At 39.4% G+C, this 27097-nt stretch overlaps 1 protein-coding gene across 1 annotated transcript; it reads right to left on the reverse strand.

Moving 5' to 3' along the window:
• Positions 1-15: 15 nt before the first annotated feature.
• Positions 16-26696, reverse strand: esyt1b (extended synaptotagmin-like protein 1b). The gene is given in 52 exon segments (XM_027004988.2): positions 16-2069; positions 2282-2331; positions 2586-2691; positions 3159-3290; positions 3981-4120; positions 4602-4748; positions 4833-4919; positions 5007-5078; positions 5208-5303; positions 5452-5541; positions 5678-5726; positions 6467-6549; positions 6723-6899; positions 7480-7603; positions 8211-8438; positions 9676-9887; positions 10217-10363; positions 10468-10554; positions 10642-10713; positions 11003-11098; positions 11183-11272; positions 11563-11611; positions 11809-11891; positions 12064-12240; positions 12366-12519; positions 12699-12805; positions 12995-13141; positions 13414-13500; positions 13755-13826; positions 14108-14203; positions 14333-14422; positions 14584-14632; positions 15373-15458; positions 15637-15813; positions 15916-16017; positions 16851-16973; positions 16975-17001; positions 18267-18353; positions 18525-18596; positions 18771-18866; positions 19107-19196; positions 19399-19447; positions 19845-19927; positions 20249-20425; positions 20544-20664; positions 20923-20978; positions 21229-21318; positions 21517-21589; positions 22279-22352; positions 23096-23230; positions 25109-25150; positions 25997-26696. Coding segments are annotated over 52 exon segments (5421 nt in total). The 5' UTR covers positions 26234-26696; the 3' UTR covers positions 16-2041.
• Positions 26697-27097: the final 401 nt, after the last annotated feature.

The following is a 27097-nucleotide window of genomic DNA, read 5'->3' on the forward strand; positions in this document are numbered from 1 at the left end:
GACAATGAATGCATCTGAATTCAATATGCTTTACTGTCATTGTAATGTGATAATATTTAAGGCAGAGTGTAATGCTTTTCCAGAGCACATTGAATATGACTGAAAATGGCAAACTGAACAGTGAAATACAGTATAAAGCCTGTGTTTGATTCTTTGGTGAATTGCTTTTTTATGTACATGACTGCAGCTTGAAAACGTGTGTGTATATATAATAAAATGATTGTATAGGTTTAAAAGAAACAGTAGAGTCTTTATAAATGCATTGCTTTGCCATATCCTGTTAAAAATCAAAAACATTTTGCAAAAAAAAAAAGGAAACTGCTTCTAACATTCCTTAGTGCTGCTGACTCTTGTGGCAGATGATTATCTTGCATAATCGTTATATACACACTGAATCCATGTGAATATGACGTTATTAAATGCAGAAATGGCTAATATGGAAATTCAATTTTAACATTTAACAAATGGAATGAAGATGATAAAGCATTATAAATTCCTAAACAAAGTACAAAATAAAACATGTAGAACAGCAAAAAAAAGAAATGTAAGGCCACTGCGGTATGATTGTAAGCATAAAGAAGTAGCATACTTGTCATATGGACCATTGTTAAAGGCATTTATACACCATGCTAAGTTTTCTCAGATGATACCATTTGCTGTAAAGTAAGAGTTAAAATATCACACCTAAAAAGGCATTCAACAGACATTTGGTAAAGTGGAGAGATGCTTCTGGATGCTTGTCACCTGTAAATTATATCCAACATGCATCCAGGCCTTCAGATAATCTTAACACTAAGGCTTTTGAAAACCAGGTACCCAGTGTTTAGTTGTATGTTTGTGCACAACCAGGGAAGGAACTGTGGCATCTAATTACAAATAACAATCTTGTAATATTTCCACCGGGAGGTACAGTATTGGAGGGGTTTCCCAGACTCAGATTATGCTTAGACTTGGTCAGTGTTACAGTGAAACAGTAATTTTACAGTGGCAATTCCTAGCTGGTAAATATTTTCAGTCATATCAATCCTAAGTGGTGTTTAATGAAAGAAAAAAAAAAAACATGCTAATCTTTGGTACGTCACAATCCATGTAAGTTTGGTGGTTAGCTACTATAATACCATAATACATAGTCATAATAATGATTGGCTGGGTACAATTTGTAGCTTTACTTGGATGTGCAAATGCAAGCTTGATTTATTATAAATGCTACAAGATGTAAAGCAGCATGTAAATGCTATTTGACCACCTAATGGAACTAGAATTCAAATCACTTCCCCTCTGTATCTTCATCAAGCATACTCTATTCCTCACATGGCTATGGGCTCTCCAGTACCCACCAGGGTTTGGGTAAATCTTTACAAAGTATTGTTTAAAACCTATGTCATGGTCTACACTGATAAATGGTCTGTTGCATGTTTCTGGCAGATTCTTCTATTGCTTTATATTCTTCACAAATACAGTGGGCTCCAAAAGTATTTTACCAACAAACAAAAAAGGTTTTGTTTTTTGTTTTTTTTTAAATGCAACTGTCTGTCTGGTGCTGTAATTGGGAAGAAGGTGTATAAAATGTTTGCTACTGTGAGGTTTTACAATATGCTGGCCATATGACCATAGTTGAAAACCAGGAAAGTACTTTTAAATTATGCTTAGTGGTCTTCAAGTTAACCTTATTGTCATTTGCTCAATATATCTTTTAGAATCCAACCAGCTGATGTAGAGAACCATGACAAAAGTAATTAATTGAAACTCCTGTAGCTCACTGCACATGCACCTACATTAAAGAATATTCCTCTTCCACAACATTCATCATTGCAAATGCGAGTACAGTCAGTACTTAGATAAATAAAGTGGCTAGTCGCAATTTTTGAATTGATTTAGATCTAGTACCAGCCATACATCCATTGATTCATACTGCCCAAGAGGCCTCGACTACAGAAAGCAAGGGAGACTCAGAAATAAGAGTAAATGTAGGCATCGGTGTGTGAGAAGTTTCATCTGTGTGACAAATGGCTGATCGCAGTTAAGGGCTGCCTTTGTTCTGCTAGTTGTTGTCTTCTTTCAAGTCAAACCTGACAATGGGAAAATGGAAAGGTTTGTTAGGCAAGTAAAGATATCTGACTTATGGTTTCAGTCAAAAGTTTGTTTGAAAGCTTTTTTTACACAATTATACACATTTTCAAGTGTGGACATTTTTCCTATAGGACAGAGCCAAGGTCTGTGCAAAGAACACTGTAAAGTATATGTGTGTGTGGGGGGGGGGTGGTCATGGTGCATAATGTACCATTCTGTGACCCCAGAGAGGAAGTCCACTTGTGCCAGATCTATTTGCACCTGTTAAGGATATAAAGTTTCATTAATATCAAAATTAATCTATGCATTTATTGCACAGCTTTATGACTGAGAGCCATTTAAATAAACAGCATACATGTCTTAAGAAAATTTAAAATTAAACTGTACTCATATCTCAAGAAAAGGTCTCGTAAATCACAATTCACATATGTGGAATAAAACTTGTGGAGAAAGATTATGTATAGGATTCTGTGGTTAAAATGGTTAAAACACTCTCACAGCAGTGTCTGACTGACCTGACCAATGACATCTTTGTCTCGACTCATAAAGGATGAACTGTGCTTCACACACACACTCAGCACACGCTGGCGAGCATCCTCCACGCTCATGTCGAACTCAAACCTGAGAAACAGAATGTTAAGATTTGCTCACACACAGCAAGGCAAACTCTTGGAACAGTCCAAACTGTTGTCAGTTGTTTTTTTTTGTTTGTTTTTTTTTTTGTTTTGTTTTTTGTTTTACTGTAGAAGTTTTTTTTACTTGAGAATTTAAATGTTGGTTAAACCTTATTTATAAATCCCAACCCACCACCACCACATGTCAATAGACTAGCATTATTGTTGTTATGGTTATATTTTGGTGAACGTTAATATGTCAGAGATGTCCTAATATAAGCAAATAACTTTCACCTTCCAGCCAGTGAAAAATGGGTAATTTACATGGCCATAGTATAAATATGACAAACATGACAAATGAAAAGAACACTACTGGAAGTACCGTTTGATACACAAAAACTAAGATACATGTCTAAACAGCTACAAAGAAAGAATGTTCCCTTTGTTACATTAAAACACGAACCTCCATCTCACCTCTCATTAAACTCTGGATTGAGGTCCTTCTTTTTCACAGCTGTCTTTCTCTTTGTGATTTTGCTTTTATCTGGCAGTAGAATGAACGAGACGTAGGTGTCTAAACCTTCTTTGGATGATGTAACCAGACCTCTGAACACAAGCATACATACAGATAGTGTTCAGGATTATAAGATTTAAGATAAATACAAATATACTGTGTGCAATATACTGTATTTCCACTTTAAGATATTTTTAACTGACCATGACTGTCTATTATCAACATAAACAGCTTAGACAGCTTTCACCTCCTAGAACTTCAGAAGCACTTATATAGCTGATGTCTGAAGCATCGTGTTTCTTTGGAAACCTTGTGTAATTCACTGAAGAGTGAGAGTGAGAGTGTGTGTGTGTGTGTGTGTGTGTGTGTGTGTGTGTGTGTGTGTGTGTATGTGTGTGTGTGTGTGTGTGTGTGTGTGTGTGTGTGCGTGCATGCGCGTGTGTGCAGAAGTACATACAAACACACACACACAGACTCACACATGTATACCACACACCCCCGTATGGTGGAGTTCCTCAAGACAGATGAGAGGCTGGGCATCAACATCATGTGATATATGTTTGTGAACTCTGCATGAATATAGGTCGCCTATTGTCTTCAAAAGCACTGAATGCAAAAATTGCAGGACATACTATGTTTTCATTTTTGATACAGAATTGACACAGCACAAATACGACGAGTGCCATGTTCATCTCTGCCAACTCTGTCCCTCGATCAGTCCCACACTCTCAAATGCTAGCTCAAAACTCAGTAACGCAGAGAGGACGATCACACAGACTGACCTGCAGGCATAGATGGCAACGATGAGTTTCTTCTGGTGGGACAGAGAGATCCTGATCTGACCAGTGGTGGCCACTTGTTTGTTGCTCAAGATCGGGCCAGTGCCCAGTGCCATGAGCGCAGCCATCTTCGAGTTCAAGACCTGTGGTGCAAAGACAGATCAGCTGGTTCAGGGGTCATTGACACTGTGAAGCCTTCCTTTAGCCATAAACAAACCCTAATTACGCAGTATCTATGGCAACTTCAGGTAATTACAAACAATGGTTCATTATTAAGTAAATAAAATATATATTGTTTACATGAAAAGCATTTTTTTTTCATTCAGTGTTGATGAAATTGGAGAAGCAGCAATGAGGAAGTGGCTGTTGATGGGAGACTGTGACAGTGACGGTTAGCATTCTTCATCTTTGCATACATTAGCACCTTCCCACTATTGTGACCATTTTAATGTATGTTACTGTATCTGTCTCTCAGTTTAGTCTTCTAAAATCTTTGTAAACCACTACTCATATAATGTCAGTACAGCCCACTTAGAAGTGGAAAAGCTATGTTTTCTCAGAGGTGAGTAAGGTCAGAGGCTGTGTGTGTGTGTGTGTGTTTGTGTGTTTGCACAGATGTACTACCTTAAGCTGTGCTCTTAGTAGGATCTGACTCTCAGGTGAAGCTCCATCCAAACTCCACCACTGGTCCAGCAGCAGGTCTGGTTGCGAGAGCAAATCTCTCATTGGTAGAACCAGAGAACCCACTGGCTGATCCCACCCACTTGATAACTGCAGGAAGGATAAAAAGTTTAAGGGAAAAAAAAAAACTAAAATCAAAGCATTCACAACTTCCAAATACATATAAAGCTTTACCTTAATAACAAGGATATCTTTCCTGGGGTCATGAACCAGGAAGTTAAATACTTCACGCCACTGAGGAGAGGTGGATCGGTCACACATCTGTAGAGAAGAAAAAAGTGCAATTATTGGACTACTTACATATAAGTTTTCCATAGGCAAGCCATGTGAGGCAAAGGGATTTCCTACTTTAGTTTTGTAGGAGGATTCTCCAAGCACAAGTTCAGCTCCTGCTTTAGGTTCCTTTCCACTCTTCTTCAACTATGCATATACACACATAAAATAAGCCTTTACCATTTACTTAGAATAATTCCATTTGTCCGGCGTCTTTGTGTGTTTGTGTAAACGTGTGTGCTTACATGTGTGTGCATGTGTGTGTGTGTAACTCACAGGTAGTGCATGCGCTCTGTCGATAAAGATGGATAACAGGGAAGCAGAGGGTGAAGCCTTGTTCTGATAGGACTGAGCACTTTGCATCTGCAAAACCTGATTAAAAAACACGTATATATTTACCTTATATAACATACCATCTCTCTCTCACACACACACACAAACACACACACACACATACACACCCCAACCTGACAAGCTGAACTGGATAAACTGCTTAAGCCTAATGTCTTACAGTATTTACCTGTTGCAGTTTGTCATTTTGGGTTACTGTAGGCAGCCACTCGAGAACAAGATGAAGACGGCCATGTTTCACATCATTTAGTGCGAGCCACTACAACACAGAATTGCAGGTTTCAAACAAATGAAACTACTTTATTCGATGGGGAGTCTTGTCAACTTTACAATAGCAATAAGCAGGCTTAATACTTAATAAGGAGCATCATTAGTGATGGGTTGATGATGCTCACCTCATCTTTGTACTGAGAACTAATGATTTCTCCAAGTTTAACCTTGAGCCTGTTGTGGATCAGGAAAAAAATTCAGGCCATTGTTTCATGAATTTGCTAATACAATTTTAAAACATAAATCTCACTTCACCTAGCTGGTAAAAGTGGTAAAATAGCTTTAGATCTGTGGTCTGTCCTCTTAAGACAAAGTATTAGAGTAACCATAAATGATCTATGTATCCCATGTGAAATATTCTTTTATATCTCAACTCCATGGTGGTTGAGTGGATTTCTACAGACTTATATTCTACAATAAAGAACATTACTATAAAAGTAGATATCTACAACTCTATCAACTATATTGGTACCGTTTTACACATCTTGTATTGTTTTGCAGGGGCATATCTTTCTAGGGTAGATGTGGACATAAACCCTGCCAGCAAAATGCCCCCCACATCACAACAGAGAAACCAGAATCCCTCACTGTAATAGATAAGCATTCAGTATTATTTCTTGGTGTATGCCAGACTTTTTTTTACACATCTCTGTAGCTGAACTCTCATGTTTGCATTCGTTTTTGTAACGATAGGTATCACTCTTACTGAGTGTGCATTTTTGGCCACAATCTCCAGCCCTATCTACCTAACCTAACAATTACAGTCTTTCTTACTGTTATAAATGCACATATCCCTTTATTTACCATTTCTATTAAACCACTAGCCATTTGAGTAGTCTTTCTCTCTGTCTGTGGGCATATATGTTTTCAGCATTTTCAGTGATTGAGACAAAGTTGGGATTTTTTGCACTTACCTTCCCAAGAAGTCATCGGAGTCAATATCTTTATCATAGAGTTCAAACTTCACTTCTAGATTGGGGTCAGGACTCAGAATCATCTAGCATAAACAACCATGACAAAAGTCCTCAACCATGACAAAAGTCCAGATTGACTGTCATTAAATCTGCTTAAATTCCAGAATTATCTCCAACAAAATGTATTATTTCACATTTTAACAAAGTGTCTTATATGGTTAGAGCCACTAAAATTCAGGTTTCCTAGGAGTCCTACCTCATACATCTCGTTCCAGGTGGGGTTGAGGTTCTCCTTGATCACATGACTTTTAAAGGTGGTTCCCCCAATGCTGATCTTCACATAGGGGTCACTCTTCCCCTTCACCATGCCCCCCATCAAACTGTCCATGGCAACCAAATTTTGAGCCTCCAGAAGGTGGACACGCAGCACCCCCTCCAGGAAAAACATGAGAATACATAATAAAGGTTCATAAAACTAATCAAACAGGAAACCCACTGTGCAGATATATAAGTTTTAAAATATGATTTTTGTATCAGTAACACAAGCCAGGAAATCTTTCTTTTTTTGGTTTTATAACATTTGTGCAGAGGTGAGACTAATGAGACAAAGATCTAACTATTGGAAGCACCTGTGAATACCAGCTACACAATTAAAATAGACAAAAACACAAGCAAGAAACAGCTTCAGAAGTATAACTGCACAATGTCAACATAAAACACATACAACTTATGTGAAGTGAAATATGTTATATATATATATATATATATATATATATATATATAGATAGATAGATAGATAGATAGATAGATAGATAGATAGATAGATAGATAGATAGATAGATAGATAGATAGATAGTACTGTTATACTGAAACTTGTTACATAAATATCCACCAATTCTGATGATTCAGTTATATTTAAATATAACCATCGATGAGCACATGACAACAATTATAAACCATTACATGTCTAGAAAGCACCATTGTGTCAGTAATTACAAACACACACAACTCACATGTGTGCCAAAGCTAGGGTCAGGGCTTGTGTGTTGGGGTAGAAAGTATGCAGAGTTGGCAACCTCTGTCTTTTTCTCAGCAACAGGTTGTGAGGCAGGAACTTTAGGCTGACCCTTTTCAGAACTGAGTACACACACACAGGGAGATACACACATCATCCTTATCCAAATGCATAAATTAAAGAACTCAACCTGTTATGTAAGATATCTGCTAGTTAATACTGAGTGCTAGTCATCATGTGAAACCAACTTGTGATGAAGACTGTCAGCTATACTGTCTCGTGCAAAAATATATTACACATCATATATATGACCATATATTACACATCATATATTCTAAATTATTTGTTCTTCTTTTTGTCTTTCCAGTCATTCAGTAATAAGTAGGGGCATGAGTGTCAAAAAAATTAAAAATAAAATAAATAAATAAGCAACACCATACCAAGAGAGAGGAGCATACTCATACATGGTATATCTCAATGAACTCTGGTCAGAAATCCACAACTTTAAACTCAAAAATAAACTTTCTATTAATGTATCTTATCAGTTGTTTCTCATTGTAATATTATGAACTGATTTGGGCGTCTGAAATAGAAAATCTAGTATGCCATATGAGACCTTTTCACTCTCTCTCCACCTTCAAAACAGTCGCCAAATATTCTGCTGTTCTGAGCATGCTCAAAATGAGAAGTCATTGGACACAGATGATGTAATGATGTTCGTTAACTCACTGCTCATCGGGTGGGTTCAAGTGATGTTGCTCATTGTCGGCTGCTGATTTGGTTGTTTTGATTGGCTCCATCACCTTACTAGCCCCTCCCACAATGGGCACAGAATGTGGTTCTTTACTAAGATCCTCAAGGCTTGAGTCACGATTCACATCTGTTACTGGTACTCTGTGTGTTTCTTCAGAAATTGAAACGCCTCCTGGTACAGTAGATGCGATTAGTTCATCAAGCCTGTTGGACAGACATCCACACATGTATGGATTAGTGCTGCAATGATTAGTTACCTTTACTGATGCCATTACATAATATAACATTGTAATGTTATAGGTACACAAATGTATTTATTGTGAATACTATTAGTAATGAATTCAACTCTATACTTATATGTCAGTTTGAGTCAATTGAAAAAAATAGAATAATTACATTTAGTAGCCTAAATGACATGTAAATGAGCTGTACAGAGTCCAAATGGAAACCTTGGATTTGGCAGCTAGGAAATTATGCATTTGTGTAGGGATTCATTACAATGACAATTTTAACTGTGCACATGAAGTACTTGTTATGAAAATCACAGTTCCTTCAAATGTACCACACTCCTGTGTTCTAGTTCTCTGATTACTGCAACAATTCAATATCAAGGTTGCCATGCTAAGATGACTCTATCCTGCTCAGTCTTTTTCTGTTGTTGATGCATTAGTTTGAATGGATTAATAAAACATATATAATTATACTTTTTAGATTTTAATTTTAGTGTTACTAGAATTTATTTTAATCTTTCAGTACAGTTCTCTCAGAGTTATTTAGTTTTAATATTATTAAAGTTTGATATTATTTAAACTCTTTATTTAGCCCTATTTTATTTCATTCTTTTTCAATTTATTCAGCCCAAGACATTTTCTGTATGTAACGGCCTGAGTGTTGCAGGGCATGGAGCAGGATGCACAGACTCCCTCGACGGTGACGTTTATTAACATGCAACACAGACAATGGCACTCACATACAATGTAAACAATGAACACAAACACTATAAACATTATGAGTATGACTATGAATAGGAACATGAACATAGACACGAACCTGAACATGAACGGAGACAATGACCGACAACTATGCACACTCCCACAGCGGTTTAAATACACAAAGACATTATACGATAAACCATGTGCATGGGCATGGTTACAAACAAGACAAGTCAGTCAACGAGAAACTCCCACTGCACGCGATGGGCCGTACCAAGTGATTAGCAGGAAGGGGAGTGTTCTATGACACTGTAAACGCAAGCTTATCATTACAGCAATTTTATATTCTATTTACACTAATGGTAAAAAGATGACTTACTCTGGGCAGTCTATATTTTGGCTGTGTTGTTGACGGAAAAGTGTTTTTGAAGTCACAACCATCATGGTAGTATCAATGTGAAAAAATCTACAAAATCTATAAACTATATCTATAAATCTCTAAAGCATACCTTGGAGTAGGCTTCACCTCTTGTTTGAGCTGCTCAACATTGGCTGGTGCTCTCCCTTCACTTCTGCCACCCACGAAAGTGTCTACAGCAGGCTTTTCCATAGGCTTTTCAGAAGGTCTTTCCATAATTTCTTCAGCAGGCTTTTCCAAAGACTGTTCGGCATGCTTTTCAGTAGGCTTTTCAATTTTCCTGTCCATTTTTGAGACCAAAATCTAGGACAGAGAAGAGAAAAAGTTTATACATTGTAGCTAATGCAGTCTGAACTGAGAACTGTGGAATTCTCAATATAGCTTCTTTCACACTTGTAGCTGTCTGCATAAATGTTGTATCAAGTTTCTAGAATTGGTTTGTGTGAACAAGCCAGGATTTATTTGCCAGTAAAGTCATCAGTGCTACAAATGTGCTATAAATGAACAATGTTGGTAAATCAAGACTCAAATAACATAAAGTTATTAATTCATGACAAAATTCAAAGCAATACATCTACTGCTCCACTTTATGCTTTCCCACATATACACAATATAAACCTAATCTATTTTACCTTCAGGTTTGCCCTCAATAGGATCTGGCTCTCAGGTAAAGCTCCATCCAGAGTTTGCCACTGGTCCATCAACAGGTCTGGCTTTGAGAGAAGCTCTCTGATTGGTAGAACCACAGAACCCAGTGCCTGATCCCACCCACTGAAGAGCTGAGGAGGAGAAATGAGAGGAAGGAATAAGAAAAGAGAAGTTAACGAGGAAGGGTTCAGCATTCTGCCTACACAATCCATTATTCACACAAGCTCCACTTTACCTTGATGATAAGGGTATCTTCTCTGGGATCATGAAGAAGGAAGTGGAAAGCCTCATGCCACTCAGGAGAAGTAGAGCGATCACACACCTTTAGAGGTGAGATGAGTTAGTCAGATGTATATCAGTTCCATATACAACACTCTCTTTCAGTCTCTTGAAGAAAATGCAGACTCACTTTGGTTTTGTAGGAGGTATCCCCAAGCACAAGCTCTGCTCCTGCCTTGGGCTCCTTCCCACCCTTCACCATCTACACAAGTGTACACACATTTAGAAACTGAACGACAACCATCACATTTTACCCACCTCATGACATGTTGCAGTCCATTTACTGGGAAAAGAATATGTTATAAATATAATATGTTCAATAATTACATTTACATTTCTATAGCACCTAGCACCTCTAGGTTGTGACTGAGGAGAGGGTCATCCAATGGTTAGTGAGTGAGTGAGAGTGAGTGTGTGTGTGTGTGTGTGTGTGTGTGTGTGCGTGTGTGCGTGTGTGCGTGCGTGTTTTGTGTGTGTGTGTTTTAACTCACTGGCAATGCATGTGCTCTCTCAACCAAGAGGAACAGCAGAGCAGCAGCGGGAGAAGCTTTGTTCTGGTAGGAATTAATGGACTGTGTCTGCAGTGCCTGAAAACCACAAGGGCCAAATGTTTATTAAAATAAAACTGCTGTGATTAAAAATATATGTAAATACATTTTAGTAGTACATACCTGTTGTAGTTTATCAGCCTGTGTTGATTTGGTCAACCACTCCAGAACCAGATGAAGACGGCCATGTTTGACATTATTCAAAGTGAACCACTGAGGAAGAGAGAAGAGAGGACATTTTGCTCATGAAAACATACATAAAGCAAACACACTGACAAAATATTAGCAAATACTTCCAAACTGAAAATTAACAAATACTTCTGTTGTAATCATATGTGACAACATTTGAAGGCAACAACCATACCTGGGTCTTGAACCCAGGTCAAACAGGTGGTAATGTTGCCTAAGTATTTAGTTTTTAAATCAGTTTAGGTCATGATTGCGTTTGCTTTTGAATGGTTTCACAGATTTAGCAACTAAAAACAAAAAAAGCAAAAACTGACCTGGTCTGTATATTGAGCCTGAATGATTTCACTCAAACTGATATGAAGTCTGTTGAAAAGAGCAAAATTCAGTATATATTAAGTTCATTAAAATATTAGAGTAAGTTGATGTTTGTGACAGATATGTGGCCTATGTAACAGTATAGTGTAAATATTTTATGTGCTCTAAATCACTGATGCCATTAATATAAATAGGAGGTGGCAGAGGGAGTCCCATGCATAATATTTTCCATACAGTCTACCCACCTCCCCAGAAAGTCATCTTTGTCAATGTCCTTATCATAGACCTCTACGAGGACTTCTGAAGCTGATGCAGAAACCAAAACCAGCTGCAAAGATCATTGGGAAGAGTGATGTAAAATTTGACAATATTCATTAACTTCTACCATTATATTAAATGCTATTTAGTAATTGTACATACAGAACATCGTCAGTTATATATTGTTCAAAGTGCCTCATATGGTTAGAGCAACTGAAAGACGTGTTTCCTAGGATTCCTACCTCATACATCTCGTTCCAAGTGGGGTTGAGGTTCTCCTTGATCACATGACTCTTAAAGGATGTCCCCCCAATGCTGATCTTCACATAGGGATCACTCTTCCCCTTCACCATGCCCCCCATCAAGTTGTCCTTGGGAACCAAATCCTGAGCCTCAAGCAGGTGAATACGTAGCACCCCCTACAGGGCAAGTAGAGGGAAATAAGAAGAAAAAGAAAAACATTATGCACCCTGACTTTAGGTTGGCATTTTGAACTCTACAAGCTATTCAAATGAAATCAAACAAAGAAACATATTTTCCTTACCTCTGTGCCAAAGTTGGGATCTGGGCTGGTGTTTAGGGGTCTAAGGTCAACTAAACTGGGCACATCTGGAGCTTTGGACGGTATCTCACTCTCTTTCTTCTCAGGAGCAGTTACAGAGGAGGTGATAGTGACTGGAACTGCTGTTTCAGTAGACCTTTATGAGCAAGCACACAAGCACAATATGAGGGTTTAGTATCAACACTCACTATTGCTTTAAACTCCTGACCATGAAGTTGTATGAACTAATTAAAAGGATGGATAAATAAGATTTTAGGTTTTAAGTGGGGTTTGGGGGTGTGGTTTTGTTTGTGGGTTATTGTGTGTCCTTCTCACTTTTGAACAGACTCCTTCTCTGGTTTGGTCTCTTTGACAGGGGTCTTCGGTAAAGCAGGCATCTCTGTGTACTCTTTGGGACTCTCTGTCACTTTGGGGCATAGGACCTAATGCCGTCAGTAATAAAAACATAAATAATGAACATACCTAATGTTCATCTAGGTCTAAAACACAAATAATCTTAACAAAAAAATCTGAGGCACCAGTGTATTTAGTTGGAATGAAGGAAAAAAAAATTTTGTTCAAATTTCCTGTTAGAATCGGGATGTGTCTATGTATTTAAGCTTGTCTTCTACCTTAAGCTGTGCTCTCAGTAGGATCTGACTCTGAGGTGAAGCTCCATCTAAACTCAGCCACTGGTCCAGCAGCAGGTCTGGCTGTGAGAGAAGCTCTTTCATGGGAATCACCACATAACCAAGGGAAAAATCCCAGCAGTGGGACAACTAGAGGGAACACAACATTAAGTGATCACCAGCGTTGAACAGCATGGGTCCCACATCAAATCAGTTTCATGACAAATATTTAAAATGGGCATGTGAATTACATCCATTTAAGAACCTTAAATCTAAGACTTTTAAGACCACATTACTAACTAATTATATAGAGCAATTTATAATACTACAAATTAGAATGTCCCTATGGACAGGTTAGGTTTTGGTCTAAAGAAAGGAGCTACACATTCACAGCCACTAATGTGGGCTTGCTGTTTCTGTACCTTCACCATAAGTTCTTCCTTTCTGGGATCAAGAACCAGGAAGTGAAATGCCTCATTCCACTGTGGTGAGCTTGTGCGTTCACAGACCTTTAGGTGAAAGAGTCATCGCTGTTCACAGAGCAGCTTCGAAAGCCCAGTTTTGTGAGGTAAAAACATTTACTGACCGACAAATGCAACAAAAGACTTACACACTTGTGGTGTTGTGAATGTTTTCAAGATAACTAACACTTAATAGCACATAGTACTGCATTTACATCTAGTTGTTCTCCACATTTAGGGTGAGTGTAAAATAACAAGTATCCCTTCAAATAATTGTAAAGAAAAAATACTGGTTTTCTCACCGTGGTTTTGTAACCGGTCCCTCCCAGAAGTAGCTCAGCACCAACTTTAGGCTCCTTCCCACTCTTCTTAAACTAAACACACACACACACACACACACACCACACACACACACACACACACACACACACACACACACACACACACACACACACACACACACACACACACACACACACACACACACACTCTTTTAATGAAGTCAACGAGGCTGTGGTCTGAAAGACAGCCCCCTCCCTATTTATGAGCCTTTGTTTTTCTTCTATAATATGGCACCACGAAATAAACAATCATGAAGAAGCAGCTCAGTGCAAGCTCAGTAGGCAAAATTAAGGAGGTACAGTAATCCACTCACAGGGAGATCACGGGCGGCCTCCAGGTACACAAAGAGCAACGCTGCCGCCGGAATGGCCTTGTTCAGGTACGCGCTCTTAGACTGATAATGCAGCACCTGCAGGAAGTGTTTGTTATACTAGTTTGTTAGTGACTGTATGAACTGATCTGCTGTAAAGGTCAGTGGAAGCTCAGTGGTAAAGGTACTTGATTAGTAATCAATAAGAGACAGAATTCATAAGCTGACCTGCTGCAGTTTTTCGGGCTGTGTTTCAGTGGGTAACCACTCTAGACCCAGGTGGATACGGCCATGCTTCACGCCATTTAGAGTGAACCACTGCATTGGAGAGAGCAGTCAGACTTGTTCTCAGCTAATATATAGTGAATATTCTTTTCCTTTCATGAGTTTGTCAACTCTTCTTTGACCACAACTTGTATGCTAGAGGATGTGAGTTCCATATGAATTCCTCATGAATTCCCGGGTCAGTATAAACTCACCATATCAGTGTGTTGGGACTTGATAATATCATTCAGGTTGATTTTGAGTCTGGAAGCACAGACACAATATTTAGCCAAATAAATAAATAAATAGAATATACATGTTAGGGACACACCCATTGCTCCACACACACACACACATACACACACAGACACACACACACACACACACACACACACACACACACACACACACACACACACACACACACACACACATACACACACACAAATATGTCTGCACAGTGCTGAATACATGCTGAGGCCAAACCCCAGTGCAGCTGGTGAAATCAGGAGTCAGTTATTACCCTTCAGGTATTTCTAGCACCATGTTTGAAGCCTCATTTTTGTTTTGTTTTTTTGGTTTTTTTTGCACATAGATCTTATAACACCTGCATACATCCACAATAAAGACAGGAGATATCTATAAAGCTACAATTAATAACAGTGAATATTAAATAAATAGAATATACATGTTAGGGACACACCCAGTGCTCCACACACACACACACATACACACACACACACACACACACACACACACACACGCACTGCATCTCCCTCATTCCCATCACCGTTACAAGACATCTGTTCACCGCCACTCTGCTTCCTCTCAGCACCTCAAGACCTACTGCCAGTGTGTTTGCTTTTTGTTTGTTTTTTAGCTGTGATTTTTGTTTATTATGAAGAATAAAGACACTCCAAATGTGCACTTGCATCTCACTCCCTCCCTGCACCCGTCACGATACAATGAGAAATGACATGAAAGCATCAAGGTTTTAACCATACCTGCCCATGAAATCATCTTTCATGTCCATGTCTTTATCCAGTACCTCCAGTGATATGTCTTGACCAGGAAGATCAGTTAAAACCACCTGAAAAAACAATGCATGAAAACCCAAACTGAACAGATGAATCATGAATCACTGGTTACGAATCATCTGGCTAAGCAGAGGGTGCAAGTCTGGGAAAAAGCGATGAAGCTGACCAGGCTCTGTGGGTCCCCTAGTGAAAAAAGAGTGAAGCTAAAATTCTACTTCCTGGCATTCCTACCTCATACATTTCATTCCAGGTGGGGTTGAGGTTCTCCTTGATCACATGACTTTTAAAGGTGGTCCCCCCAACATTGATGGTGACGTAGGGGTCACTCTTCCCCTTCACCATGCCCCCCATCAAATTATCCTTGGGAACCAGATTCTGAGCCTCCAACAGGTGGATACGCAGCACCCCCTACATGCCCAATGGAGGTAAAGGAGGAAGTGCAATTATCTGCTTGGCCATTGTATATTTGACTCGCATACTCCACTGGTCATAAGTTGTTTTTGGGTTTACCTCAGTGGCAAAGCTTGGGTCAGGGCTGGTGTGTAGGGCTTGTTGAGCGCCTTTCTGGGCCTCCATGGAGGAAGCTACAGCGTCTTCATCCATCCAAAGTACCTGCAAGACATGGCACTATCAGACACACACACTTATATACATCTAAATATACATACAGACACCCTTATTATACAGGCACGTTTACACACACACATACACTTAACCCTAACCTTAACCATAACACACGCAGCTTCTGTTCAGATGCTGTTTTTATTCTATCTTGTGTTTAAAACAGTATTCTGAATTCTGATTGTGAATACAATATTAGATTTAAAATAGGTTTAATCATTTAGCATTAAAATTAGATATAATCATCTACCTCAAGGGACTGTTATGAGGTTATTATATAACATTAACAAAAAAGTGTTAATAACTACTGACGATATACTGACAGACTAATATTTTTGCTTTTCTGTAAGAGAAAATAGAAATATAGCAGAATTTTGTTCCGAAAACAAAGCACTCTGAAATTTGAGCCTACATTTGAGTTTATGAACTTCACCTTCGGTGTGCAATAACTGCTCACTAAAGAGCCCTTATTCATCTTAGAGAAAGACACAGTGTCAGCTACTTTGGAATCAGTCACTGGGTTTTGCAGTGGTTTTGTGTCAGTGTCTTGACATTTTGTGACTATTAATTTATGAAAAGCACCATTTTCAAAGGCAGAACTGTGTTTAGAAAAATACAATTCTGCCTTTCTTTCTAATGCATTGCAACATAAATAAACTACAACTCTCTTTTTCATAAAAGAATTAGTAGAAGTCCTTGGTAAGGAGAAGAAAGTAAAAGATATTTACATCAGACTCTGGTTACAAATAGGTTGGTAATTCTTGCATAGTACATAGTGTCTATACTGCATGTTGCAACTTGCACCCTATTTGAAAAGTGATTACCCTGAGCACAGTGTTGACGTGCATGCGACTGGCTGGGCCAGACTGCTTCAGCTGAAACCAGTGGTCGAGAGAGAGTTGAGGACATTCCAGGAGACGGGACAGAGGGATGGACAGACTGCCCAAAGGTCTGCACGCGGTCATTATCTTTCACCTAGTGTGGTGAGTGTGTGTGTGTGTGGGGGGGGGATGTAGAGAGACAATGTAGAGAGAACAATAAAGGACTGAACTGTGTGAACTGCTTAAAATATTAATAAAGTAACTGAAACTAGTCACTGAGTGAAAAGGCTTCACTGAAGTATAATTTCTCGATTTATCATTTTTTAAAATTCATCTGTTTATTTATTAATGTTCATAATAATGTTTATAATGTTCATAATGATATTTCCATTTCCATTTACCTTTTTCAAAAATAACATTTTTCTGCATGTTTGCGTTCTGGACAAATAAATCCAAATGTCATTTTGAAAAATCATCAAAAATGCATGCACAAGTCATGCCTGATAACGCAGACCTGAGAAACTATTAAAATAAGTCACAATAAGTATTTTAATTATTAGTCTTCACATTGTTATGAGAAATGTGTGATGAATCAGAAACTATATGCAATTGAGAATAGAAGAATATAAACTTGCTAAGTTTTTGTTTCATTCTTCTCCTGTTGTGGGCTGGGCATCTTTGGATTATCAGATAACTGCAGCCTGACAGATTCTAAAGAGGCCTTTTCAAAAGAGGCCTCTCTGGCTGTGTGGCAACACAAAAATTAAATAACACTCCATAATTTGGCCTGTGGAGTAGGAATAGCCAGGAATAATCAAATATCATGACTTAATATAACCTTAAAGCTAAATCAGGTAGAATTCACTTTTATAAACTAGCCTGAATATGAATTCATGCTTTAAAAAATATTTATAGAACAAAGATTTAATTATATATATATATATATATATATATATATATATAGATATATATATATATATATATATATATATATATATGTGTGTGTGTGTGTGTGTGTGTGTGTGTGTGTGTGTGTGTGTGTATATAAAATAACATACATGTAAATACCCCCAAATTAACTCATACTTTCTGCACTTTAATCACAGTCATAGCTTCATTTCATCTCCACTGTGGTGGACTACAGAGCCAGAAAAAAAAACCTTCGTCAGATTAGTTCTGGGCTGCACTAGCACAAAGGACGTCTGACATATCATTTAGGGTGTATTGCTGAAAGATATCTTTAAGACTAATGCCTTTGGCATTTAGAGGACATATGACAGCACTGGGTAAGTGCTAGGAAGCTAGAATTCCTAATGGAGCTGAGTTCTAGATGCGTTTCAAATGCCTGAGGGAAGGCCGCAAAGGAAGATATGAGCAACTCCCATATTACAGCTCCACAACGCAGCTACAGTGGTGTACCTGGATATCAATGTCCTGCTTGTGGGGATCCTGGATGAAGAAGGTGAAGGCATCTTCCCACACAGGATTAATTGTGTTCCAGCTTGTCTGAGAGGCACAACCATCAAGATATGGAGAGAGGACAGGGGAAAAAGGAGTGTGCTTGATAAATGAATGAGTAGACTACTTCTGCATGTCTGGGGAAAAGGTTTGTGTGTGTGTGTGTGTGTGTGTGTGTGAGCGCGTGTGCGTGAGCATGTGTGAATGTGTGTGCCTTACTCGGCTTTCCCGAGTTTTGTCCTGCACAGAAAGCTGCACCATTGGACTGGGTTCCTTATTGCCTTTCTTCATCTGTAAAAGACAAAACAATAAACACCCGGAAACAGCTTTGTTTTAACATATTAATCTCTTCCCACAAAACTAATAGAACCAGAAAGCATACTGGAGAAAAAAAAGAAAGTTATTGTCACTAGCAAACCAAACATAGTCAGCAAGGCACCAGAAGGATGTGAGAATATTACTCACAGGAAGAGCTTCAGCCTTGTCCAAATACACTGCCAAGATAGCTGCTGAGGGGGGATCTGCTGTTTTACTGAACACGGTTTCATTTCTTTTCAGAACCTGAGAGAAAAAGAGGGAAATTCATAAGAATAACTGTGGGCACAAAGGTGTATCACAAAGTAATCCTTAAAAACATACCTCTCTTACCCCCTCATACACATATACATGAACATATGACCAAAAATTATTACTTTGTGTACATACGAATGTGTGTGTGTGTGTGTGTGTGTGTGTGTGTGTGCGCGTGTGCGTGCGTGGGGTTGTGTGCATATGGGTTGGTTTCTGTGTGAATTCACTAACCTGTTCCAGTTTCTCTGCACTCTCCTGCAATGCTAGCCATTCTAGCCTGAGGTGAACCCGCCCTGTCTCAGTATTCTTCAGAGTGAGCCACTGGGGAACAGCAGTGCACATGTAAACTTACAGATGAAAAAGTGCCAACAAACACGCGCGCACACACACTTACATTAAACATGCCAACACATACACACGTTCACTTGCACATGAATGGCAACAGTGGACACAGGTGCAGGAAGGCATTAGATTTAAAATCAAACATGAAGTTGACTCGTGGTATGTCATTTAAGGATCTCACCTCATCAACAACCTTACACTTCCTCACGATGCCCAAATCCATTTTAGTCCTGAATGTAAATTAAAAGAAAGTGAAATAGGAAGAGTCATTAGAACACAAAGCAAAAAATCTGGGCTAAGAATTGCTATTCCGTTGGAACCAGATCCGGTCCACGTTTTCTATCTGTCCCGGAGTCCAGTAAACCTGACTCGGGTAAATCCAAGTTTGGATGAACCATTTGCAGTGTGCTGGCCAATGCAAGACAACACAAATGTGATGTGTTCAAAGTGTCCCCCTTGCCAGCCGGGACTACACTGAAAACATCAGCAATAGCCCACCAACAAATGAGCATAAGCCGATGTTTCCTGATGTGGTTCACTGAGGTAACTACAAAAAAAGCTGCTATGGACGCAGACGGAGGCAGAGACAGAAGGGCAGGAACAAGAAACAGAGCGAGATAAAGCTACCTGCCCAGGAAGTCATCCTTGTCTGGGTCTTTGTCATAGACTTCCACCTCCAACTCCTGACCAGGCACCTCATGAATGATGACCTGACACGCACGCACGCACAAGGTCAAGGACAACTACAGTACGGGTTCACGAAACCACAAAACACTGAGCACAATGTCATGGATGAAACAGACACCAATAATGACTTAATGAATGGTTTGGGAATGGTTTACAATGGCCAGTGTCAAAATTGTCTATATAGAATATGAAACAAAATGTCCTGAAAAATGACTTTTTTTTCCAAAAGTTTAAAAAAAAAAACCCTGTTATTGTTTTTAAACATACCATTATATGTTTTCTTTTTGCATGCATATATCTATTGGTTTAGGACGGTGTTGATGAGGGATGTGTGTGGAACTCACCTCATACATTTCTCCCCATTTTGGGCTTGCTGTGTTGTCCTTGTGATGGGACTTGAAAGTCTGTGGTCCCACCCTGATCAAAGCATAAGGGTCAGATAGGCCTGCCATTACACCCTTCACATAGTTATCCTTAGCAGCCAGTTCGTCAGCTTCTATCAGGTGAATGCGCACCACACCCTGAGAGAGAGAGAATATTAGTATGATCTGTGTAGATGAACATAACTGTGAGTAAGCAGATGATCAATATGTGAAATGAGTGTGTGTGTATGTGTGTGTGCGCATGTGTGTGTGTTACCCTAGGCAAGGGGCTGCGGAGTTGTGCCACTGGCAGATCTGGCACCAGTGGAACAGTGAGGCGATTTGGAAGCACCAAGAAAGAGGCAATGGCATCCATTATCATAGAGTCTGACATCACACTGCAAGAAAGAAAGTGCATATAAGTTCTGTGTATATTATATGGGTGATTTATCTGCTGTTGGTTGTTTTGAAACTCATTCAAACATTCATTTAACACTATATTCACTATATCATTTAACAGTCTGCAATGGACAACTCACAGTTGCTCTTACCACTGGAGCTTTGAACAGTTGGATGGACCAACAAAACTACACAGTATGAAAGAATGCTGAACTCTCCCTGTTAACTTATATTAGAAAATCCTCTAATTGACTCACTTGAGTCCTGGGATGTCCAGAAGGTTGGTTAGGCCAGTCCAATTAATGTCCAGTTTCTAATGGAGGATGAGGAAGAAGGTTGATGACAGAGGGAAAGAACAGAGTGCATATTAAGGAAAAGGTACAGCGCTGGTGGTCGGAAGCAAAAATGTTCCATAACCCAGCTAACTGGGTATGGATCTCACTGAAAGTGAACAGTCTGACAGTAACAGAAAACAGGAATAAAAGAGAAAAGAGGAATAAATGGGAAATATGACAAAGAAGTGGAGAGGTCGAGAGATGGCATCACAGAGGAAGACAACTCACAGGCCTTCGGATAAAAAACATGGTGACGGCTCCCACGATGGGCACATCCCCGATCAAAGGCTCCAGAATCACCCTCATCATTCCCTGGAGCTGAGAGGGAGAGAGGCTCAGAGTGCATTCCCCGACATGTCCACAATTTTTAGTTCTCTTTGGTGATAGTGTCATTGTGGTAGTATCATAATATCAAGGCAGTATGGTATCATAGTATAGATGCATAGTAATTATGGCATTGATGCATGTACGGAAACAAGTGACAGAACAGGCTGTAAGAAAAGAGCCGAAGCTCACCTGTATCCCCTTCACTCCAGCTTTACAGAAATACCGCTTTACCTCCACGTTTATCTCCACGTTTCCCACATAGCTAGGCATGAGGGAGATATACGGTTACATAACAGCGCATAAAATAATCTTAATAATATCTTAATACTGTAGTTCACCTTTGCCCTGGAAACACCTTTGCCCTGGAGTCAGGTATTTTGAAAGTGCCTAGGCGTTAACTGGAATATTTGTTAGGTTTTTTGTTTTGTTTGTGAGGCTTGGAAAATGGGTTGATGTGTTTGTGCAACAGATGCCATAACTGATCTGGTGTAAAACACTGAATTCGTTCTTTGCGAGGTACACTCCTCACCCACACCAAGAGGCTTGGAGGCTCAGCAATGTTTTCTAGCAGCATGTGGTCACATGCAGTTCCAAAGGCTGATGGTCTGGCAAAGGACTGGAGTGTCCATAGACACTCCAAGAAGCTACTCATAGCACGAGCTGCCGTGTTGCAATCTGTGTACGTTGTGGCAAACCACTTCAATTTACATAATCATTTCATAATCATACTTAATAAGCTATGCTACTGTAACACTGCATGTACTGTGGCTCTGTCACCTATGATATTAAATGTGACGTGATCAACTCAATAAGTGGAGCTACAAAATGCTCTCATGTAATAACCACTGATAACAGCATGCAAATGGGTCTCTACGCCTTTCTCCCTCATCAATACAGCATTGGGAGGGTAACGGTGTGCAGGTGATTTCTGAATGTTAGTAGAGTTGTCACCTAATGTAAACATCCAACAGGACCTGTCCTTTGTCATTCTCTGTGTGAGCCTTCACTCCTACTACCTTCATTGCCTGTGAAACACAGATAAATATTCACATAGTGAGAAACCACTTACCAAGTTATAGAAACAAATCAAAATGTACATTAAAGTGACACTGGTGTTTCATTGGGTCTATGAGTAAATGATGCCCATGTAATATGGTAATAATAAAAATCTTATTATACATAGCTTGCCACTAGCAATGCAATGTTGTTTAATGTTATGCAGATGTGATGTTAAGGTGTTATCGTTCAAATCTAATCTTAATTATATGCCCAAATCTGCTTTGAGGTGTAGCAGAACACCTTGTAATGTAATGTTACTGTACTGTGCTGCTTAGAAGTTAATATCAAATGACTAAATAAGGAATGTCATTCTATGTAGTTTTACTAACTTTATTTACTACCTGCAGAATCCTGTGTTGGATTGTTTTCTAGTTGTGGTTATTTATTATCTATTATTATCTATTATCTGTTATCTATTAGCTGTTAACTGTTATCTATTATCTGTTATCTATTATCTATTACTATCGATTATCTGTTATCTATTATCTATTATCTGTTATCTACTATCTATTATCTATTATAGACATGGTTGAGGGTTCACAGTGTGACCCTGTATTTGTGTGGTGATTGAGGGTACACTGTGTGACCCTGTATGTGTGCACGTGTGGTGGTAGTTGAGGGTAAACTGTGAGACCCTGTAGGTGTGTATGTGTGCAATGATTGAGGATGCACTGTGTGACTCTGTATGCGTGCTGTGGCATCATAGCACCTTGTCCCCAAAGTCGATCTTGGTGAAGGCAAGGGTTTGCAGGTGGGCGCTAGAAGCTCGGATGGATGGAGCAATTGTCTCTGTCAGCAGCTTTTCTAAATACTGACCAATATATGGCCACGCTTGCTGAATAACCTAGAGAGAGAGAGAGAGAGAGAGAGAGAGAGAGAGAGAGAGAGAGAGAGGGAGGGAGAGAGAAAGAGAGAGAGGACTAAAGCAGAGTCATCATCATAAACAAGAGACATGCTAATGCAGTTATGAACTGAGTTTGGCAAGGGGACAACTGGCATTCAGGATGAAAAACATTGGCTGTCTTTGTTCTCATTCTTAAAAGTCATTGTCTTGGTTGTCCACTGGAAAGGCAGTTAATACTGAGTGCTGTTAGTGCTCATGGCTTGAAAGGGTAGATACAGAAAATGCAGCACTTGACTCTGGGTTTTAAGAAATTAAAACATTCTGGAATAGGTAAAAGAAAGAAAGAAAGAAAGAAAGAAAGAAAGAAAGAAAGAAAGAAAGAAAGAAAGAAAGAAAGAAATTCTGTTTATGCATGCTGGGTAATTCGGTTAACTGTCTCTATGGCTGAGCATCCAGATAAACACATGCATGCCCCACCCACAGTCACTCATTCCCAACCCTCAGCTACCTTCACTCTGCCAACTTGTGTTTACTCAGTTACTACAGCAACATGCTGATGTTTTTTTTATATAGACGGATGTGATATAACCACAGTCACACAAGCTTGTGGCTCTGGGGACTTTTTTCTTCTTTTTTTGACTCTCTTTTCCTGTGCTGCTTGAACAAGCTCAGAAAAAAAGCATTCTGAGTCAGCTTTAGACCATGCGCTGCTCACAGGGGCATCGTGTTTCTGCACATTTCCTCTGTTGTTACTTTGGAATTTTAGACATAGCTACAGCACCTCTATTCTTAGAACACAGGCCTGGCTTCAGACCACTGGAGACTCAGTACTCAGTGTCACCTCAAAGCTGCTTAGCTGCATGGCATTACAATGGTGTGGTATTTAAGGTGGGAGTTGGTTGACAGTGCCACCTTTTTTTTCCATCTATGGGGTTACTATGGAAAGGATGACATGGCAACATGCTCTGAACTGTTTAAAACAAAAATAAGGTATTGCACAGATGTCGTGACTGGACCCTGAGGGATAAACTCGGTGGACAAAGCAAAACAAAGCAGAACAGCTTTGCAAAAACAGCTGTGACACAGGACGCATGTTGCGCCAGCACCAGTGGTGGAGTGGAAAAATGTACAGGCCCTTTCTACAGCCAGGCTTATAAGCGGTTTGGTTATGGCTAAAGTGCCATTGATTACATTTCATTGTTGAGACAAAATGTTGTACAAGCATTTTACAAATCAAATGAAAATGTCTGGGTTTTTGGGTGTTTTGGTGTAATAATCACAAAATTGATGATGGTTAGAATCAGCTTGTTTAGCATTAATGAGTTAATCAAATGAGCTTTGATTTTATGGAACAAGGCTCAAAACCTACAAACATTAAGGCAGTGGCAAGAGAAATGTATTTGGTAAAGCAAAGTAACATATGCTAATGTTCACTGTTATTAATTGTGGCTTTATAGATATCATCTGTCTTTATTGTAGATGAATGCAGGTGTTATAAGATCTATGTGCAAAAAAAAAAAAAAACCCAAACAAACAAACAAAAAAAATGAGGCTTCAAACACGGCACTAGAAACACCCGAAGGATAATAACTGACTCCCAATTTCACCAGCTGCACTGGGGTTTGGCCTCAGCATGTATTCAGCACTGTGCAGACATATTTCCTCACTGAGTATGTGTGTGTGTGTGTGTGTCTGTGTGTTTTGGGTAGCAGGTGTTGAGGATTCTGAACAGGGAGTGGTAGGCAAATGTGTGTAAGGCTTTTCTCTCCTACCATTATGACAGAGCTAAAGGTGTAGCATACAGTAGACGTTTATGGTAAATGTTGTAATCGATTCATTATCAACTAGTAATCAAGAAAACTGGATAGAATGAGATACCTTATTCAGCCATTCAACCTTCTCCACATCTGGGAAATTGACCTGTGGGAAAATAAGAACAGAAATGTCTATGTATGGCATCAGAGTCTGCCATAACGAATCAGATTATGAGTGGCCGAGGAAAGAACAGTGTCCATTGTTTGCAAGGATGTGGTTGCAACAAACACACAGCACGCTCTCAACCATGTAAATGTTAACAGCTCTTTACGAAAAATCCATTCCCTTTTATGGTTGAAACAGCTAGCATATTTAACTTATTTGTTCATAAGAATTTCCCCTGGTGCATGCTGTTTTATCAGGGAATGGATACCAAAACATTCAAGTATAAAATCATGCCTAAAGTTAATTTTTAAAAAACCTGAGTTAAGGGGAGGTATGCCACCCCACTCAAATACGAATCCCATTGTTGTTGACACTTTGAGCAATGATGGCATCAGAAATCATTATTAACTAGTTGATGAAGATTTGGTGAACATAAAGTACATTTATACTTACTTTGACTTTTAAAGATAATCTTACTTTAAAGCAAAGATATAAGTGCCTACAATGTATTATTGTGCGTCGTAAACCTCGACTACGTTACAGTCCGAGTATGAGTATACAATCTGAGTGAATGCCGTGTTACTCATAAACCGCGTGTTACAGTAGCGAAAGCAGGCCTGGAGGCTGCAAAAGTGCGCTAGTTGAAGTGGCTCCTCGGTAGCGCCACCACGCGGTTTAACGGTTCTCAAGCGGCAGGATTTTTTTCTCCAAAAGAAAATCGTAGCTCTTGCTACCGATTTTTTATGTGTAACAATAAAACAAACGCACTCTACTTTTGGCTCATCGCATACATACCCGCTCCTTAGTTATTTAACGAAAACGTGGTATGCATTTTTAGCCTCTTACCCATGCGGGAAGGTCTCTTTTACTTTTAGAAATACTGCTAGGTGAACACTCTTGGTCCGGACTCAGTAAACGGATGGCAGACTTCAGTCGTGCTTCTTTTGATTCCCGAGTATGTTTCCATCCTGAGTACACCATAAGTCCGAACACCACCAGACTGGTGCTCACTCGATAATACCCAGCAAAGTAAACGGGCAATAAGGCGGTGAGACATTTCCCAAAAGTCCATAAAATTGACATGGCATCGAATCCTTTGGCTTTCGGGACGACGTCCCCCGCTGTCCTGCGGTTCGGCTGGTTTGGTCGGGGTACTCGGCCCTGTATCCTTTTCTGACATCGTGGCGCGTTTTCCGGATACCAATTTTTAAGTGATTATGAAGTCCAAAAAGCGTGCAACACTATAAAGCAATCTGCTGTCCGAATTCTGCATATGCTATTGCTACTTCAAGCAATATCTCTTGGTATGCTTCTTCTATGCGAGGAAGAGGATATATGAGACCGAAATACGTCGCATTGCAGAGATCTCGACTGTGCGCCACTCGGGGCCGTGACTCAGCCCGAAAGAATGAGCTTTTTTCCTCATACGGTAGCCAAGTCTTTAAAATCCGCTCCAGCGCCCTTTTCGTCGTATGCTGCTTGTTACCGTTTGAGTAGCCTGGTGGTGCCCAAACACAGAACTTTCAAGTGGCCAACTGCTAACGGCAACGCCCCAAAAAAACCGCAGTACTGCATTACGAGGGATCAAAACTTACGAGTAGCGCACTAAAATCAAAGGAGTGTCCCACGTTCATGTCCCACGTTCATATCAAATAATTAGGTAACTGTGTACTGTGGCAGGTAATTCGCAAATCGTATTTATTGTCACTTTTTCGTAATTTCTAAGTCGATTTGGATGGCTTGCTGGCTACTTCCAGTGCATTTAACGAAGTACAAAGTTAGCTACTTTGTTGTACAGTGCAATAGTGCGCCACTTTTAGTCTATTTTTTAGTCTACCAATGCTGCTGCAAAGGTTTCAAAGTGGCTGTGTATTAGTAGCCATATTTTAATTACATGTCTGATATGCTTTAATTACAGTAACCCTACAACTCGTAAGGCCTACTTCT

Source organism: Electrophorus electricus, chromosome 3 (genome assembly GCF_013358815.1).
Source record: "Electrophorus electricus isolate fEleEle1 chromosome 3, fEleEle1.pri, whole genome shotgun sequence".
Classification (NCBI taxonomy): domain Eukaryota; kingdom Metazoa; phylum Chordata; class Actinopteri; order Gymnotiformes; family Gymnotidae; genus Electrophorus; species Electrophorus electricus.